General features: G+C 53.9%; 5 protein-coding genes across 5 annotated transcripts; 1 reads left to right on the top strand and 4 right to left on the bottom strand.

Annotated features, from left to right (window-relative positions):
• Positions 1 to 984: 984 nt before the first annotated feature.
• Positions 985 to 1711, bottom strand: MFIFM68171_05629 (uncharacterized protein; the record flags this gene model as incomplete). Its single annotated transcript, XM_071061049.1, has 4 exons — positions 985 to 1068; positions 1125 to 1219; positions 1277 to 1448; positions 1502 to 1711. The coding sequence occupies 4 exons, from the start codon at positions 1709 to 1711 to the stop codon at positions 985 to 987; spliced, it is 561 nt and encodes a 186-aa protein (XP_070917150.1).
• A 1334-nt stretch (positions 1712 to 3045) lies between these two features.
• Positions 3046 to 7305, bottom strand: MFIFM68171_05628 (uncharacterized protein; the record flags this gene model as incomplete). Its single annotated transcript, XM_071061048.1, has 5 exons — positions 3046 to 3188; positions 3455 to 6652; positions 6716 to 6850; positions 6909 to 7132; positions 7187 to 7305. 5 exons carry the CDS (start codon positions 7303 to 7305, stop codon positions 3046 to 3048), a joined length of 3819 nt encoding a protein of 1272 aa, XP_070917149.1.
• Positions 7306 to 10036: 2731 nt separating this feature from the next.
• MFIFM68171_05627 (uncharacterized protein) lies at positions 10037 to 10810 on the top strand (the record flags this gene model as incomplete). The annotated part of the gene is made up of 1 exon (XM_071061047.1): positions 10037 to 10810. One exon carries the CDS (start codon positions 10037 to 10039, stop codon positions 10808 to 10810), a length of 774 nt encoding a protein of 257 aa, XP_070917148.1.
• Positions 10811 to 11395: 585 nt separating this feature from the next.
• On the bottom strand, positions 11396 to 12694 carry MFIFM68171_05626 (uncharacterized protein; the record flags this gene model as incomplete). The annotated part of the gene is made up of 1 exon (XM_071061046.1): positions 11396 to 12694. One exon carries the CDS (start codon positions 12692 to 12694, stop codon positions 11396 to 11398), a length of 1299 nt encoding a protein of 432 aa, XP_070917147.1.
• A 3411-nt stretch (positions 12695 to 16105) lies between these two features.
• Positions 16106 to 17564, bottom strand: MFIFM68171_05625 (uncharacterized protein; the record flags this gene model as incomplete). The annotated part of the gene is made up of 7 exons (XM_071061045.1): positions 16106 to 16385; positions 16447 to 16548; positions 16621 to 17000; positions 17067 to 17134; positions 17214 to 17250; positions 17322 to 17341; positions 17426 to 17564. 7 exons carry the CDS (start codon positions 17562 to 17564, stop codon positions 16106 to 16108), a joined length of 1026 nt encoding a protein of 341 aa, XP_070917146.1.
• Between the last annotated feature and the right edge of the window lie 2351 nt (positions 17565 to 19915).

Here is a 19915-nt window from a genome sequence, read left to right as displayed (position 1 = left end):
GAAAACACAGCCTAAAAAATGCAACGAGGATGAACACAAATATTAGAGCAATCTATAAAGCATTGGAGGCTTAAAATTAATTATGTACTTAGGCGGTGTGGCATTGTAAGCAGCAGACCGCGAAGTGACTACCTGATTAAATAAGCGTCATACGAGATCAGCAGCGAGAAAGAGCAGTTAGCAGTTTCCGATAAGCCGTTTGAAGTTGAAGACGGTTGCTGATTCGGTTGTCAAAGCGCGTCCGGTCACAGTTAATTAGCTAAGCCGCTCACAGAGTTCAGATTCCCGTCATCGCCATTCAGCAGACAGTTCCAGAAAACAACAATTCGCCGGCCATGCTCCATCAGGTACGAAGCACGTCCCCTTCCTGACCTCTTGGAACGACCCAACGGGACAGCCTCAATCTCTCTCGAGCTCGGCCCCCGATACCGGGAGCGCAGCGCGGTTCCGCGCCATCGTTATCCTCCAGAAGAACCATTGGTGATTGGCTTGCGGTTTCGGCATGGGGTATTTTTGAATATACACAAGTCGAGTGCCTTGTGTGGCTGGTGGTCGGTTTCATTGATCTTGCCGCGAACTGGTGCTACCCTAGCTCATCACCCGGGTCGGTACGGCCTTCGAGAGTAGAGTTTCATATCAGTGCTATCCGCAGGCTGTTTCTAGGTGGTGATGCTTCATGGCAGCTTGGCAACGAAGCAGAGGCCTGGGAGAAGGACGGGGTGCCGGGCGATGGTATGATCAAATGCACGAAGCTAGGTCACATGGCACAAAACTGGAGAATGATGGGGTTTATATTGGACGCTCGTGCCGAAAAGGCAGTTGCTGGAGATCCGGGCAATTCTCGCTCTATAAGTCTATATGCTGGGTATGTACAGGCCCTGAATTAATTATGTCCAATATGCCAATAGCTGGGTCGGATTCACCGAAGACGCTAAATAACGTGGGTATCATTGAATCCGCCGGCTCCCCATACAAGCAAGTTCATTAGGTGAAAAGGCAGTCACACTGGTCGGTCTTGACTACATTGCTGAGATTGGTTCCCAAAAGACCAGCGCGGGCAATCCAGGCCTATATTACAAAGGTTAGAACGTGGATGAATCTCTAAGACGGGGTATATCACTTGCGTCGATCACCTCCTCAGCAGGATGCTGCTCACGGCTGAGGATGAAGAGGGTGGTGAAGTTGTTGGTTTGAACCAGGGAGAATTCGCCGGTGTAATCTAGAGACAGTGTCAGGATTCTCTTTCACCGAGACGACTGGAGATTGTTGAACATACCCTGAACGATATAGTTGGGTCCGGGGCAATCCGGGGGACGCTCGCCGGGAAATTGCACCTGGAAGGCACCTGTGGCGCCGTACTCAGGCCCGACCGGTGTGGCGGCGCCAACAATGCTGACAGGGCTGTTGCCAGTTTGGCAAGTGTTGTTCACTTGGATGGTGCCGTTTTCCTATGACGCGAATCAGGCGGTTGACAAACGGTGCGATGAGTGGTTGAACTCACATTCAACGCATATTGCGCAAAAGTGCACTTGCAGTCTCTGCTGAAGGGAGTAATGCTGCCGGCAACCTGATACCAACGTCCGAGGTATGAGCTGAGCTCAAAGCCGATGTCAGGCTTAGGATAATAACAGGAACCATCCCAAAGGGCTGGCACGGCGTTCTTCGCGGCGGCGATGCCCGCGAGGAGGGAAACAAAAGCGGATAAGTGCATGTTGATGGATCTTGATCCGTTTTAGAAATAGGTGGTTGAATCAGATTGAGATCCGATGAAATGATGGCGACGACGGTGATAATAAACAGAAGAGCTTCACAGCGACGACAATTATGGCTTTATATACATATATCACAGAGTAAGGCAACCGCTATCTTGGGCCAGCACTCTAGCCCTCCTCACATAGTAATGACGAATATGCCAATGTTATGCTGCCATCAATACAACTTTGAAGTTGCCCAGCCGCGACGTCATAGATTGATGGCAGGGTGGCAGATCGTTTCGGTTCCAAGACTGAGTGCCGCCACTTTGAGATGCAGCGTTTCCTCGGCATTCCGCCGCTGCGAGATTCAATCGAATCACCGTGAGTCGATGTCGAACCAACTGATCCGATCTCCAGATCGGTCCATTTCATCAAAAACTTTGGTACAGCACAGCCTCAATATCGGAGCTTCCGTGATTGTGGATACGAATTGCATGTTCATTGTCAACTAACCGTTAAATAAATGGCGTGTAATTAAAATCACCCGCACCAAACAACAGGTTTCATTCCACGATGTCCCAGCTACAGCAATATTGGAGTGTTTACCGGTAATGTCAGGCAAATATTACAAAAGACATGGACGAACGCCCCGAGTAAATTCTTCGTCTTTAAGTGCTGATAGGATTCGGGGTGACGCTTTAGTTCCGTTGAAGTCGGCTCGGAGATTTGCACTGAGTTCATGATCCCAGGGAGGCTACCAGTATGATATGGCTGTGTTTTCGAGATTTAGAGGTGTTTCCCCTTGGATCTCAGCAGTCAGGTATATTCACCAGCTACTACTATCTACAGAAGCGGTTACCAGAATTCTCATTCTCTACCTTACGTAAACAGCAGTGTTCATTTTCATCGTTAGGCCGACCGCAGCCTCTTTGTCAACATGCACTGCGTTGTAGCGCCCCAATCTTGCCGTTCAGCTGCAGTCGTCCTGCTTGGGCGACCCAGCCTTTTTGGGCAGTCCCACGTGGCACCGCGTTCCCGCCTACCGGTTGCTCCACATCTACGGCTGGTACTTAACGATTGGAGAGACTGTTCTAGCCAAGAGGCAGTTTGGGATATCGACCTCCTTTCGCCAACATAGCCACGCACCAGGCTTCGTAAGAGGCATCCTCGGCCATTGCGTTAGAATCCCCCATCCCCCCTTCACAGTGCCCTCCCCAATTCCATGCGGTGCTCGATGAATAATACACGAAGCCGGTCGGTCGAGCGCTAAGTTTGCAACAGGTGGAGAGACTTGGCTGCCGGAGACAGATACACGCAGGCCTAGTGCAAGGGGCGAAGGGACATTTTGTGATCAGGACCCCTCGAGAACATTGTCGACCGTCATGACGGCTTTCAGGTTATTCATCACGGGTTTGACGTGGTCGCGATAGAAGCGGTGGGGGTTGAATGGAGCTTGATCGATGACAAAACGAATGATATTACGTACAACGATAGCTAGGTCATGCATCCCTACTTGCGCCTTTGGAATGCAAGGCGAACAGCGGGACTACGTGCTAACGCTTCTTTGAACTGGTTATGTCGGGATCAAGTTGAGTTGTAGGCTGAATCCTAGTGATCCACTCTATCTCAGCTGGGAACCGTCCCATTTTCTACGTAAAGATCCATGTCAATATATGTATCCCAGTCTATTCCACTCCAGAGCTCCGCCAAAGCTTCCAATTCTTGACCCTCCGTACCTCTTCCAACCTCTCCAGACGTACCCTCCACCCCGCCAGCTGCCATCATGGTCGTGGTGTCCTCTATTCCACTAGCCATCCCATCTCCTTCGACATCTTCCTGGCCGTCGGATTCCCACCCGTCTGCCTCGACATCATCCTGGTCGTCGGATTCCCACCAGTTGTCTTGGCACCAGTGGCCCTCGGCAGTGTCTTGGTGTTCTACATCCAGGTCGCTTACCGACACGTCTTCCGAGATCTGCCATTCGAATACTGTGTCAGAGTCCGGGTAAACGTTCTCATCGGCGTACTGAGCAGAATCTGACTCGGTCCAGCCACCGAATGATTTGAGGAGTCCAGCAGCAGCCTTGTGACCATTCAGTTCTGCGAACTTGACGGCTCTGACGTAGTACCTTCTCTTACGGTCGTGAATAAGTGCCCCTCTATTCAAGAGGAGTTGCAGCATGTCAATGCGACCGTTTTCCGCAGCACCTTCTAGAGCCGTCCTGCCCTGGGCGACAGCTCCTGCTGCGTTAACGTCGGCACCTTCGTCGATCAACCTGCGTGCGATTCCTAGGTATCCCTTCATCGCAGCAAGTTGCAGTGCTGTCGCTCCACCGTAGTAAGCCACCGGAGCATTGACGTTGGCACCCGCTTCCAGGAGTATGTCAACCAACTCCAAGTGTCCCATTTCTACTGCTCGTTGTAGAGCCGTGCGTGCATAGCGATTGCTCCCGAGCTTGTCGACTGTAGCCCCAGCTTGGAGAAATTTCCGCACTAGTGGGATTTGCTGCGCCATAACCACTAATTCTAGAGTTGTACAACTCCCATAATCACCGCTGTACTCTTCGTCAAGACTTGCTCCAGCACCAAACAGATCTTCCGCAAGCTGGTAGCGGTTCTGCTTTAGTGCAACGATAAGAGCCTGCCCAGTGGTCTCTCGCATCCACTCCGCTGCGTTGAGGAGCATCAACAACATGGAACGATCGTCCATATTCACTGCTGTATCCAGCACTGACTTGGGATCCACTTCACTCATGCCGAAAAACAATCCGGAAGAGTGTTTCCGGCTGAAGTTCCATTTGGATGACGGCGAAAGTAAACTCGGTGTATCTGGCTTGCCCGTGGGGTCGACGCCGGATTCTAGAAGCAAACGAACGACCCCATGATTTTGCCGCTGAACTGCCATGTCCACCACCGTGGCGCCTGTTGGGGACGGCCATTGGTGGTTTGTGCGCCGTGATATGCCCAACAGAGTTTGGAGAATGTCTCTGTTCCCTGTCTCCAGCGTTTCCAAAACGGCGTTTTGGAGTGTGTCGGTGGTAATCGGGGATCCACGGCCAATGAGAGCTTTTGCAAGTCCGAGGTCTCCTTCAGACACAGCTGCGTCCAAGGGCGAAGGGTGGTAGCACGAGCACTGGCAACACCAAAACCCGCTTTGCTCTCTAAGATCGATATCGTACCCGAGGAGGCGTTCCGTGAGATCTCGGTTCCCTTCAAGTATCGCGGCGGTGAGAACCCTCGGTCCGCTTCTGCGGATGACGCTGGGTAACAATCCAGCCCGTTCCAGAATATCTGCCGCCTCCATATTGCCAATGCGACATATATATCTTGTCAAGGTAGCCCCGGCCAAAAGCAGCATTTGAGCTATCCCAGTTCGTCCCATCTCCACAGCGTGTCCAAAAGCGCTTTCCTTAAGGCCAGATAGGTGAACCCCGTGACTCAAAAACAGCGAGATGAATTCGGCATTATTCGACGAAATAGCGCTGTGTAATGCCTCGTCGGTGATACGGGCGCCCTGAACAATGAGCGATTTGCACAAGCCCACGACTATTTCGCCCGTATAATTTGAGAACAACCCGAGTAGACTGCAGGGTCCACCGTACGTGGAGCCATACACGGCGGCACTTGCATCCGCACTGGGGACATCTGCGCCAGCATTTAACAAAGCCATGATGACCTCGGTGTGGCGTGTGTCGCAAGCTAGGAACAGCGGGCAGGCGTATGGATAGGATAGATTGACCCTTGCATTAGCTTCCAAGAGGAGCATCGTCATTTCCACGTCTCCTCTGTGCGCTGCTAATCCGAGGGCTGTTGTTGGCGGCCCCTCCGTATAGGAGGAGACTGGTTGCAGAATGTTGACGTCGGCACCATATGCCAGCAGAGTCCGCGCTAATCGGATGTTTCCCTGCTGAACCACTTCACCAAGCGCTGTGAAGCCATTGTTAGGGCTAGGATGCCACCAGCTAGTGAACTTCGCGTTGACGTCTGCGCCAGCGTCCAAGATCATCTGTATCAACGCGTCGTTCTCCGTTATTAGAGCAGCCTCGAGCGAATCTGGCAGGGCACGAGCTCTAGCGTCTAGGATCATCTGTACTAGCGTGCCGTCCCCCGTTCTTACAGCAGCGCGGAGCGAATCAGGCAGGGCACGAGCTCCAGCATCTAGGATCATCCGTACCAGCGTGCCGTCCCCCGTGCTTACAGCAGCGTGGAGCGAATCAGGCAAGGCACGAGCTCCAGCGGCGATGAGAACTGCTACCAGCTCCCTGTGTTTCCTTTGAACCGCAAGACGGAGTGCCGATGAATCATTGCTAACTTGGTTGACTGGTGCATTGTATGATAGGAGCAGGCAAGCTATCTGAAGAGATAGGCTCTGGTCATCCACGGTTGCTGCGAATTCCAAAGGCGACATTTGGCCGCGCTTGGGAGTATCAATGAGTATGCCGAGATCGATGCCAATCTTCAACATCATTTGCAGCAAACTCAAGTCCTCCAACCTTAGCACGCTTGCGAAAAGCTTCTCCATTATGGCTGCGGCGGTGACATCGCCGGCCGACAGCAGGCGCTTGATATGGTCGAGACCGTTTGAACCCAATCTTCGAAGAATTCTTGCCATTCGCTCATCGTGAAGCCTCGCGGTTTCCTCAATAGGGCGGGCCAAATTGTTTTCTCGGAAGGTGAAGTTGTTGGAGAGGAGGAAGAGCTGTAGCATCAGGACTTCCAGATGATCCACGCTCTTTCGTAGGCCGCATAGTTTCTCAGTCGTCTCGTGATGCTGACCCTCGCGCTCTTCTGGCATGATTGCGCAGAGCACCGCGGCTATCCGAGAGCTGCTCTGCATCGTCTGCAATATGCCGGTGTTGTTCCGCTCCAAAACATCGCAAATACCCCTAACGAGGTCTTGTGTGAGCCATGGAGATGTGGCGCCGGCCGAGAGCCATGGTGCAGTAGAGACAAGTTGTGCTGGGATTTCGGTGGTTAAACGACAATTCTGTGGCAGGAGCTGGGTCAACAGTAATTACTTACCCTGATCACCTAGCAGCCGGATAGATCTCAGAAATTGAAGCCAGGGCGCATCCCCGTCCCATTCAATATGCCAACTCGATAGACCAGGCGAGCATATGATGATGCCCTCTGGCGTCTTGGGAGACGGAGCATCTGCTGCTTCTTCAGCATCTCGTCGAGTCCGGTGCTTGATACGGACACTATGAGGCGTTACCTGTGTGGGGACGGAACTTATCGATGGTTGGCACGAAGCCGTGGCGTGCTGTTTCCTTTCGTACCTTGGACGGAGGGCACTGTACGCCGTCGATATACACTTCGCTGTCCTTGTTTTGCTCCCTCCTTCTGGCGATGCGCTGGGCGATAAGAAACCAGTCACGGTTTCGCATGCGGTTCTTCCGGATTCCCCACTCTCTCAACTTCCTTTCATACTGCGCTTTGCTGGATGCATTGTGAGTTGGAGCCGCACCTTGGAACGGCGGAATTGAGCCCAACCTTGCGTGGAAGCCTCGAGTTTGCTCCAAGATAGCGATCACCTCCTTGAGACTCTTTCCCTCTGAAACGAAGAGGCGCAGAATCTCAGTTCTGTGCGGCTCCCAACGTGCGCTCGCCATGACATATGCTGGGATGTTCGGTTTGTAACGTCCGAGGACAGACGGCTGAGATGAGGCAGAAATGGGGGTGACGCAGGGTAGAAATAAATAATCAGCGCAGCCACACCCTCGCGCCCGCGCATGGATTGCTTTCATTGTTCCAATCCAAAACCATCATCCCCATTCGGCTTCGAGGGACCCGCAATAGCAAGTGCGCAGACGGCCCCTGGATATCTTATTGGCTGGCTCCAGAACCATCAACCTAATCCATTGGCCAAATCCAAAACCATCGCCCCACTGTACTTCGAGGGGCGTTAGAGCGGCCAACTGCCCGGTGAACCCGCACGCGCAACTCCCATCCACACCAGACGAACCTTATCCCCTTCAATATAAAATCAGTCCCATGATCCAGTTCTGCAAGAACAACATCCATGGCTAACGCATCGCTCCTGTACTTCAGCACTTTGCTTGCCGCGTTGACGGGAAAGTCTTCCTATTCACATGAAGCCCCATGACCAGTCACTGGGAACTCGGTTCTCCTTCATCCCATCCCTCCCCGATTTTTGTGAGCTCCAACCTTTTCCTGATGCCGCTCCTTCGAGTAATCAGCAGTTTGGCCACGGCACCGTTAACGAATTAGCCCAAGATGCATCTTATTCGCTACCGTCATACAATGCGATTTCTTGCACCTCGGAGCCAGCCCTGGACTTTCAGAGCTGGGTGTCGGAGAACCGCGACGGCAGCCCCGCGCTGACTCCCCAACAAGCGCCGCCGACGATAGAACCAAACAGGCGGGTACGGGGCCATTCCCGCCCTCAGCACGCGCACCAAGCACGGATAGGACTTCCAAAGTCTACTACCCGATTGGCTTGTCCATTTTATAAGCACGACCCGACATTGTTCAATTCCCAAATGTCCGCTCGATGGAGGTCTTGCACCGGCCCCGGCTTCTCTTCCATCCATCGCTTGAAGTATGCTATTTTTGCCCCACGTTTAGATTTCCGACTCGGTTTTGTTTGTTTTGTTTGTTTTTTTTTTTTTTTTTTTCTGGTTTCGTTAATGTTCCTTACATCAGAGAGCATCTGTTTAGGATCCACGGGATGGCGGAGAACAGTTGCCCCCGATGTTTCGTGGACTTCAAGACTAGCACGAAGCTGGACCAGCATGTTCAGTCCGACGTATCTTGCAGAAAACCAGCCGAGGGATGTCCACAAGGTTCTATCACGCCTGTCCAGCAGAAGCATCTCCGAAAGCGAGGGTGGCTCAATGGGTCAACAGATGAGGTGAAATGGACGGTGATCTACCGATATCTGTTCCCCAATGACGATGTCCCATCGCCGTGTAAGTGGCCTACCATCCTGTGCCAGGCAAAGGCGGTTCCGGATGGGTTCGAATGTCATATGTTCGGATCTACGTACGTACTAAACGCTAAATCTAACAGTGTACTGCTTCGAGTTATCCCAGTCAAGTGAAATACAAAATCGCAGACGGCTGGCTGGCAATCGCTCGGGCCCACGAATCGGTTTCGTGCCAGGAGATATACGTGAAAAGTTGGAGCGCGATATTGAGCGGGAACTGATGTCATCCGATGGAGTGAGTGAGAAGGTGAAGCGGGTTGTGTCCATCTGCGAAAGAGCGCAGCAGAGGTTACTCGAGGCCCAATTACTCCCCCAAAGGAGTAATATGTCTCTTTTTCATATGAGGTTGTCAGTGCATTACCGTTTAGATATTCTAGTAAGGCATTGAATATATTCGCAAATTCGCATCGATCTGGTGGACTCTTGGCTGCACCACGTACTTAAGGTAATCTTGCAATACAGTGAATCCTGCGAGGTTGTCGTTGGCTATTAGGAACTGCCTCCGCAGCGATGAGCCCTGGCAAAAGTGCAAGGGAACAGCAAGCAGTGGCGTAGCAGGGCAATGCTGTTGTTTACCTCTGATTACATGTCCTACCGCTTTGGCTCTTCCTTAGAGGAATTCGTACCTCATGTAATTACCTTAAGTTGTTGTGCGTGCGGCGCCTAGAGTACAGTTTTAAAAAGCTAGAGTCGCCGCTGATGTATGTGCCAGCCCCTCCCACGGCATCACTGCTTGTCGATTACCTGATTGGTAAACCTTGAATGGTAGGTGGGGTTTGGAGCTGGAAAGAGGTGAAAAGGCGAGGGTAACTGTACGTTTCCAAAAATTTCACTCCTAACACGAAGACTAACCTGTTCCAGCGACAGTCTCCGACCCCCTATCTATCGAAACCAGGCTCCAAAACCTCCCGCCGCCGCCGCTCGTGAAGAGCTGAGCAATGGCATTGGCCTGGGCCAGCGTCACACTTGCGGCGGGACATCAAATTCGCTCGTACACATCGTCGGATTACTCATCCCCACACAGCGGCACAGTAGCAAGTTGGTGTCGCACAGCTTCTGGTTGGATACCCGCCGAGCGGCTTCAGCAATTCTAGTAATAATAAACTGTCAACTCCGCACATAAACGCCCTCCCGTATTGACTATGGTATACAGGTCGCATCGCTAAATATAGCTCAACATACCTGCTGTTGTAGGCAAGCTGTGATCCGTGCCTCTGTGCTGTAGTGGCCGGGTGGGGGATGGTACCTACCAAAGTGGGAAGCCATGTCCGGCTCAGAAACCGTATTAAATCTCGGCGATCTACCTACGAGCCGTTTGAATTCTTCCAGGTTGTGAAACTGGAGCATCACCTAGTCTCTTCCCCCGTCTACCCGTCCCCGAGAATTATCAAGCAATGTACGCGCAGCGTCTGTTTCTCTCGGCGCTGACGGCGGCATCCCCTGCTGTCGTCTGGGCCACGCAGCTCTTTAGCAACCACGGGACAACAAGCGGGTGGAGCGCCAGCTACATCGATGCAGGCTGCGGCGGCACGATCCAACAGGTCACCAACGTGATCAAAGAGGGCAGCACGGCACTCAAGATGACGCACACGCATAATCCCAACTACAACGGGCTGTATCACGCCGAAGTGCACGCGTATGACGGCTACTCGCAGGGCCAGACGCGCTTCTACGGTTTCTGGTTCCGGCTGTCCGAGGCTTGGGAATTCACGCCCGGCGAGAGCTTCAACATTGCCCAGTTCATCGCCAACTTCCCCGGCACATGCGACGAGTGGATGCCCAGCACCATGGTGTGGATCTCGGGCAACCAGCTGTGGGCGCGGCGCAAACACGGGTCGCTGTGCCCGCAGAGCAGCCAGCAGACGAACAACATCAACACGGGCAGAACCGTGACGGCCGGCGTGTGGCACAAGATCGTCATCCAAGCCAAGTGGGAGAGCGACAGCACCGGCTACTTCAAGCTGTGGTTCGACGGCGACAAAGTCATCGAGGAGCTTTACGTGCCCACCACCATCCAGCAGGACAGCCCGTTCCAGTTCCGCGTCGGGTTATACGCCAACGGCTGGAGCAACGGAGGCTACAGTGGCAATCAGCCCTTCCGACAGATCTGGTTCGACGAGATTGGTTTCGGGACAACGTTCGCGGATGCGGATCCGGATCAGTGGTAGACGGTGATGTCGACAAAGGTCTTTGCCGGATTGGGAATGGGTGGTCGCGGCGACTGTGTGGTCTTTCACTGTAATTCGGGAAACGACCAAGAGGGCTTCTTCCACAAGCACCATGATCTCGTGGCTGTGGGTTGTCGTCTTGGTTTCGTACATTGCATTCCCTATAATTTGATAATCAGATAGCAGTACTACTCTAATCCCTAGTTGGGGAGTACTACTAAGGAGTATCAAACCGCTGATAATACTCTTTGTATCAGTATTGCCGATATTGAAGTCAGGCTCCCACAACAAACGCCCACCCCTCAGTATGTATCCTAAACCCCCGGCCCTCATCCAGTGGGGAAAACAAGTTAGCACCAACCCTGCCCCCACGCCGGCCTTCTGTATACCAACTCCTGGGTCTGCTTCACCCCCGCGCCAGGGTTACCGCCCTGGCGGTCCAGGCCAGGCCTCAATGGCCTACAGCAGAGGAAAAAGCAACACCTTCCTTTCGTTATCCAGAATCACACAAAGAATTTGATATATCTCTCTGCCAATCCGGGAGGATTACGACGATCGGAAAGGGGCGTCCAAACATCGAGGGGCTCACGCCGTCGCGCCCGTCAGCCGCACCTGATAATTCAAGCCCCTAGTCGCCTCAGCTGATAGCTGGAACGGATCAAACATCAACAGCTGGTCGGGCGTGTTGGCCACGACGAGGGAAACCTCCTCCCCACCGGCGACGGCGGCGCCCCCGACGCCGTTGGGCAGGTCGACGTAGCGGACCCCGCCGCTCGCCGCCTTGACGGCCAGCGTGGCCGTGAAGGCCGAGGACGCCGTCACCGTCACGTTGACCACCCCGCCCGTGACGCGGAGCGGGATGATGTTGGCGCCCATGTAGCGGGGCGCGCGCGCGGGCTTGACGCGGTAGGTGCCGCTCGGCCCGGCCGGGTCGAGGTTGGCGTAGTTGATGTTGCGCCGCTGCGCCTCGAAGGCGGCCTGCATCTTGGGGTGGGCGAGGTCGACGTAGGCCATGCGCGCCCAGTAGCGGCCGACGATGGCCTGGATGCGCGTCGAGGGCGCGGCGAGGCGCTCGAGCACGTGCAGCGGCGTCTCGTTGCTGTTGCGCATGTACTTGGTCCAGATGTTGGGGAAGATGGCAGCGCCCATGCCGGGGTAGTTGTCCGGGTTGTGGACCAGGAAGGTGAAGAAGGGCCACGCCTCGTAGTAGTTGCCGGTGCCGCGGCTGCCGTCGACGATCGGCAGGTACGAGTCGCCGATGACCTTTCTCGGCACGAAGAGGGTGTTGCCCGGCGCCAGGTTGGCCCGCCTGCGGGCCGGATCGCATACCGGGTCGGTGAGGTACGTGTCAGCGACCCACTGCGCGATCGTCTCCCACCAGGCGCCCGTCCGCGTCTGGTCGATCCACCAGTGCGCCGCGTAGGTCAGGGCGTGGCCAAACTCGTGCACCGTTACGCCCGGCTCTGTCATGTATGCCGTACCGATGTTGAGGAAAGACAGCCCTGCACGCGTGTCGAGGCCGGTTGTGGCGGCCGCGCCTGTCCCCGGGGTATCGGTGCGATAGACGTTGAGCTTGTAGTAGGGCCCATCTTCGGACTCGGAGTGGTACGAGAGACCGGGCGAACGCCAGTGGAGGTCCACGACGAAACATTGGTAGGCCGCTTCGAGCGGCCTCACGCAATTGTCGGCGACCGTGTCGCTCTGCGCGTTGTAGACGCGGAAATGCGGATAGTCCTTGTACCTGGAGCCGCCGGGGCCGACGGCCGGGTTTGGCAGGAAGTCTTCGGGCGGCGCGGCGACGGCAGCCGGCGCGAGGACTGCCGCCGCCGTTGCCGAAACCACGAGACCGCTCGTGAGCGCGATGGATTCAACCAGCCACCGCATACTTGCTTGCTGACGCTCTCGTTGCACGCTTAAATAGGTAATTATGACGGTGTAGCTGAGATTCGAACGTGGTGGTCGTTCCCTATCCTAACGAAAGGCGTCCCGGTATTAGTATGCTTCGCTTGCCGTTCTAGGCGAAGTCGGGGAAACATGATGCCCCGGCCGGATCCCCGGGGTTCAATCTCGGAGTCGACTTCTGAAAAACGAACAACGTGTGCACTATAACCGCCTGACATTCACGAGCAATGGCCGTCAGGCGGACCTGAATGCGGTTTCCTACTGGCGCGGGACCAGTGGTGCCGGATGGTCGCCGTGTATCCGGGACCGTTCGCAATTGGTGGGAACTAATGGCCATCTCCGGTTTCGTGATGCCGAGGATTAATCCCCGGGAAATGGGGTTGTAATTGACCGTCGGAAAAGAGCTTGGTTTGGCGGGGGACGTTTAGCCGAATGTTTTTAATCTGTGGAATCCATCTTCGGAGACACAACCGCCAAGGAATTGGAATCTTTGCGATATCCTGGCCATCTCGGACTCGTACAGAGAGCACGAGCAGCACTGGGTGCGCACAGGAATGCCATTTTCATGGATGCCAGAGATTCCCGCCAGTTTACAGGTGAGAAACTCAGATGTCCTTTCGACTTCCGCCAGATTTGCGGCGACACAATTAGGGTAAGGTAGTTACATGACTTAGCTTCCGGTTGTAGGCTGAAAGGTCCTGATACAATTATAAGACTGAATCCGGTCACGCCCCACAGGAAACAAGAATCACCCCGCAGATAGGGATATTGATCGTAGTTTATCAGGGATGTCACCTCTGTATCATAGGATGCGAAGAAACGGAAGGCAACTAAACAAGGTACTATAGTCAGTATGGATTCTAGGGATTACCACACCCAACAACTATCTGAACTACATGATGCGCGAAACCTTTTAAGTCTAACAGGGCATAGGTGCACAAACCAATAAAAAGACCTAATTATGCCCCAGTCCTAAACACGATATGGATCACTAACCTATGACTTACCACCGTATTACGTCGAAGATTGTATCATCACAGAACCCCGTCTCTTCCGGCTGTAATAAACGGTTCTTGTCGGGTTTGTATCTCTGCCGACCTGGCCGTGTTGGATTTCTGGAGACTGAGAGCATCGAATCCAAGAAAGCATCCATCAATGAATGGATGGATGAGCCCTCAGCAGGTGCCCTCGCAACGCCTAGCTCCAGTTTTATTAACCCCTTTGACCTGTTATCATTCTCAAAAGGCGGTGTTTGCCATAACCATAGTGTATACCATGTCGTGGTTCACCGGGCTATCCGATACCTGAGGGAACCATTGTATATAGGAACAAGATCCTAGGGAGAGACATTTCAGCTCATGATGCGGGGATACAGACTACCGGCCGCTTGCACGTAGTCACGCTAGCAGTGGCGTTAGGAGATGCGTTCCAGTCCTACTTCATTCCCAAATCGGGCTGAATGCTACCCGACGAACGGGGCCAATATGGATAGAATTTTGGATTCATCGCCCATAGTTTACGATCGTATTCGGCGCGTGTGATGTTAGATATGAAACGATGCATCGGCTTAGGTCAAGCCGTAGAGGGGAGAGAAGAGACTACCTGTAACGAGGGCGCAAAACGTCCGTTCCATCTTTTTAAATTGCACATTCCAGGACATTCTATCGGTAAACCGCGAGGATTTGTCGGAGATATCATGTTCCAATGTATACGCAGCATAGCCAATGGTACTCCCTAGGTCGGTACTTTAAGCGTATGTGATCGTGTCTCCGACGTTTTGATCCAGGCGTCGAAGGCATTATGTTATGTCATGTAGTATATAGACGGGACCCGCCGTGTTGTACTCCCGTAGGCACGGTCATCATGTCAACAAACCGAGAGTCGCTTGCACATACCGCTCTCTGGTAACTCGGTAGATTTTGTGCAGGACATTCGCCTACACACAAGTGACCACTACAATCCTCCATATGCGAATGTCTAGACTAGAATTGACACAAATTGATGAATGAGTCCGTATCTAGTCCTCGGCGTCACCAGATGAGGGGCCGCCTATAGTGATCGAAGTTGTTGCCAAGGTCCATGGCAGGGACAAAATTCGTGAATGGTCTGGAAGCTCAGGTCGCCGTGGGACTCCCGGGATCGGACAGAGACACTAATCTTATCTTGCGAACAACACCGTCAATCACCGCCAAGAGAATCCGGGCTCTCGCTGCCGCAGATCGGCCGACTGGGACATCAGTAGATCTCGAGGCGTCCGGAAGACGGATCCCGCGGGGCCGTTGCCAGCCACACCGCGCATCACAGGAAGTGACCCCGGCGAAACTTGCGCAGCGCTCTGACTTTGGTGGCCATCTGTCCACCCCTAACCCAATAGAAAGCCCAACCGAACAGCTGCATGGTTACGAGAGACGATGGAACCGTCCTAGGCTCTTGGCCAGTCTTGGCTCTGGACAACCAATGGGACCAACATGACACCTCAGCCGAGCCTTAGCAAATTGGTACCATACTGGCAACCGTGGCGACCGAGCCTCGATGCCGCTGCAGCTTATGCCCGAGCGTACGTATCTTTGCTGAAATTTAGCGTGCATAGGGGTACTGTAGTGTGGACAGTACAGTACATACTGCCTGTCCTTCTCTCGTTATCCAGGCGATGACCGCTTGGCCGAGTTGGGTTAGGGAGTAATAAAACGAGTGGGGTTCCCTGCCGCGTCCCGTCGGGCTCGGGACAAGCCGATCCATGGAGTGACGAGGGGCTGCGGTAGGATTTCCTACCCGCGCAGGATGCGGCTCATTGCGGACGCCCGACTGCCCGATCCCAGTATACCGGGCCTGGGGAGGACGCTCAGATGCCGCGCGCGACGTGGTTGGCACGTGCCAGGACGATACCCCCTCGATTCCACCGCTGGAATAACCAGAGCCCCGACGGGGACCGCTACGGCTGGCCAAAGTCGTGAAACTCATGACTCTTTTTTTCGCTGAAGTACTCCCGACGTGGCCTTGACCTGGCCACTACCTAATTTTAAGAGATCAAAGGTCGTTTGGAAAGTCGTGGGTCATGGAGTCAAGAGAGAGTTGCAGTGATTGGCAAGCTACCTTAATTCCAAGCCCGTCCCCCTTTTCCTTGCTGCGACTTCATAGGGTTGACCCGTAGAAGGGGTTGCGAAGGGGTGGGAGGGGGGCGGGGGGTGGGCATGGCAGTTCTCGCTGCAGAAATGCATGCAGCTACTATACAACAGAAGTACCGGGTAACATCCAGTGTATACCGTGTTCTGTGTTCCTTCGACCTCAGCCCGTAGACTTAACCAGGCCGTTTGACTGGCTTCTTCTCCTGCCCCTTGGATGTATCCCGCTTGTCGTTTTCGCTAAATTTGAACCCCCAGACCCTTCGTTCTCCTAGTCCCCGCTCCCAGCGTCGAGGTCGCTGTTCCCACGGCTAGGCTTCTTCTGCATTTGAGGTGTACGCCGCCAGAACTTAAAGCGAGCGCCGGTCGGTTCGCCATGGTCAGGGTGATCCGCCGTCAGTGATATCCAAACCAGGCTGGGAAGTGACCTGGCGCGGAGACGATTGTTGTTGCCTTGACTCGACGAGGACAAGCCGGGAAAGTGATGCACAATTACACACTTCAGGCAGGGTAAACATGCGCAGAAGATGCCGGCATACATTTCAATGAGACTGGGGTCAATTACGCGGCATGTCAGCCAAAGTGGTGAAAAAGGGGGGCAATAGGACGTACCACCAGACGGCGTTGTTGACATAGTGCCAGGTAAAATCGCCTTCCCCAGATCCCTCCTCTGTAAACATGGCCACGAGCCTGATTATACTCGCAGCGCACACACTAATATCAGTATCGCGGTCAGCAACAACACGATCTGAACCCTTGCATCCCAAGGGATCGGCTGTCACTTACAACCCTCCTGCCATCAGCACGAGCGAGATACCGGCCTTACGCATCGTCGACCGTAACCGCAGAGGCCATAGGATCCATATGGGTAACAGCAAGATGCAGACGTCCGTGGCAACGTTCAAGACACAACGGGCAAGGAGTGAAGCCGAAACATTAACACATTCCCCGTCGATAGAGGAGTCCCAATATTTTGCCATAGGCACGCAACTATACGCGAATGCCAGAGCACCGGCCAAAGAGTATCCGACCGCTACAAAGAGGACACAGTAGGTTGTGTACCGGAACGCAGGACTGGACGCAAAGCGAAGGTAGTAGAACAGGACGGAAGCCTTGATGAACAGGGTAGAGAGGTTGTAGGAGGTGGCTGTCCCGACAGCGCTGAGCTAGAGTTATTGCACGCGTTAGCACGGCAGTCAGACATGGAAAAGTGAGGGCGCCCAGCCACGTACAAGAAAGTAGTTTCCCACACTAGAGTGCGGGACATCCGCAATGTGGTTACCGAGCCCGTTGCGAGTTTCTGCCGGCAGTATGGCGGTCACGTCAGCAATGCAACTTAGCACTCCCCTCGCTGCTTGTTTTATTTTGCCAGTACGTACGGAGTGAGTTGACGACCGAGTTCATGATCGCGAAGACCTGGAGCCAAACGAATTGTCAGCGTATATCGACCGCCGAGCCTGCAGACCAGTGCCAGGGCGGGGGCGAACCGTAGCTATGATGATGAACGCTGGCATTCATTCAAGTTAGAGTTCTCTCCTCCGAGGGTCGATAGAGGACGGGAAGGCAATGGCTTCTGGCAATCATGACTCACTGTCGTCCCAGTGCCAGCGCTTGAGGATACGATGCGATCCGTAAAGTCTCAGCGCCAAAACAGGGAGGGTAACGGCAGGACACAGGCTGGCCGCGAGAATGACCGTGTGGCCAATCGATTCAATTTTGGGCGTATGCATACCGTGCCCGAAGATGGGTGGATGTTAAACAGAAAAATCCGGACCCGGCTCTCGATGCAGAATTATCGTTCAAATGAACAAGCAGCGGCATTTGCAAACCCCATATCTCACCCTGCCCCAGGCTCTCCTCCTTAACCCCAGCTGCACAAAGCCTTTGAATCCTTCTGGCAGATCATCTGGCAGGGTGTCGACAGTAGAGCTTACTGTACTGAAGTGCACTCGGACCTTGGCATCACGTCGCAGGATCCGGGGCCATGAAGTGGATCCCCGGGCCACGGATGGTCGCATCCGGGAGCTGGGACCGGGGAAACGATGCCACGGACTTGCGTCTTTGGGGGTGCTGCAGACGCCAGGGGTCCCGGCTAAGCAGGGTTGGGGGCCCGTACTGAGCCAATGTCGTGTGGTTTCCACTCATAGTGTATGCACGAGAACCCATGCCTCGGAGTCTCGGTGGCGGATCCAACTCGGTTTTCCCAACCTTGTGTATTAGAGAGTTGGATTAAGCACTATTCCACGTAGGGGGGCCCTAAGCGCGATAAGTACTTATATCCGGTGTTGACAGTGGGCCAAGACCGGCGCAATCGATGGGGCTGTGGAAAGCCCGGGCGGCTTGGACCGCAGACGATGAGTTAGCTGCTTTTTGCTGCATGTCACCAGGGGCTTTAATTAACTCATACATGTAATATTGTATCGGTGGCGGTGATGATGACCGAGGACGATAACGACGAGAACATCTTTTTCGTCGTACGACGCGAGACTCAAGAAATCGATGGCTGGGCTACACGGGAACCTTTCGGGAGGCGCCCCGTCGGATTTGAGAGAGGAGAACGCGAAGCCGTCAGTAGGGAGGCAAAGCTTGCCAGTCAAGCTGAGATGGATGCGCCAGCCGTGCTGGTTCGAGATGGAGAATCATAACGCCGATCTATCCCCAGACGAATCCCTACACAAGGGGGTATCAAGGAACAAGTTCGAGTCTACATCATGTTTTCTCTCAGCGGTGCACGGCGCCAAGTTTCCCGACCAGGGGCCTTTTTCGTTTTCGATTTGATCGCTTCACTAATGCAGTCTCACCACTCCCGTTCGTCTTTGGCGGTACCCCGGGTCTGGGGCATTCACTATGGCCATCCTCAAAGTCGGCGCTTGCATCCCTTTCACCGGTATCTTTCAGGCTGGAACCATTAGAGGTCGCTCAGCGGATTCTGGTTTAATGGAACCGTCGTTCAGCAGCTGAAGCACGTCCAGCCTCCCATGTCTCACAGTGTACTCCAGGGCTGTCCCGTACCCTGTACAGTACCTACAAGTCCCGCATTTGCATCAGCTCCTTGCGATATAATCTTCCTCTAGTTCCAGATGCCCTAGAGGGGCAGCAAGTTGAAGCGCTGTAGCTCCGTCTTCGCCCGCCGCCTTGTCGTTATCAACATCGTTTTGCAAGAGGAGAAATCCACCAATTCTACATTCCCAGTGCTGGTGGCAGCCTGGAGTGGAGTTGCACTGTCAATAACCCTGTCTCTTTCGGAGTCCTTTCCGACACACCCCGGATGGACATTCCTTATCCGAGCCCTGTCGTGGACGCTCGCACGCAACCCCGAGACCAACTCAATGGCCTTTGTTCCCAGAATATTTCTGAAGTGATGGCAAGCCTCACGCCATGTACGTCGCTGGCTGATCCTTGGTCGAGTTCTACCAGACACTCCGGTATGCCCTCCGCATCGTCAAGGCGGCCGAGATGATCAAGCAGTCGATGCAACCTGCAATCCGTGTTGAAGAAGCAAAGTGCCCTCGGATTCCTGTTTGCAAACATGACTAAAGCGAGAGGAGATGTTCTTGATAGCCACTCGAGTGCGATATGTCGCTGCACTAGGTTTCCTTGAACCAATACACCGTTGGATACTTAACACGGCACCGAGCCTGCCGTGGTCGGATGTTGTGAATAATGAGGGTTTTAACGACGGCTAGATCTTCGAGGAATCGCTGTTGCAAGAGCCGCTTCGTCTAGTAGGCTGTCCACTCTGGCGGAGTAAGGATTTGATAAAGGGTGTAAGTCATTATCCGACGATATCGAATTTTTGTCAATCGCCGCACAAAGCACATTTGAGTCGTATCCGCCGCCAAGAAACTGGTCCCCTAGTTCCGTCTGATCCCACAAAATTGCCACTCGCGCCATGATCTGCCTAGCCCCGGGGTCCGGATATGGTGCGTGTATAAGTACTTATGCTGCAAGTCCCATCGCGCTACTTTCGGCAGCTTGTTGAAGAGTTCACTCTTTGATATATGGTGTCGAATCTTTTTGATTGTTTTGAAGAAGCATACCGCTAGTTCCTGGTCTGCTGCTCCTATGGCGATGGCCAGCC

The sequence above is a fragment of the Madurella fahalii genome (assembly GCF_045866475.1).
Source record: "Madurella fahalii IFM 68171 DNA, scaffold_3, whole genome shotgun sequence".
In the NCBI taxonomy this organism is placed as follows: domain Eukaryota; kingdom Fungi; phylum Ascomycota; class Sordariomycetes; order Sordariales; genus Madurella; species Madurella fahalii.
This window is presented reverse-complemented; position numbering and strand designations above follow the sequence as displayed.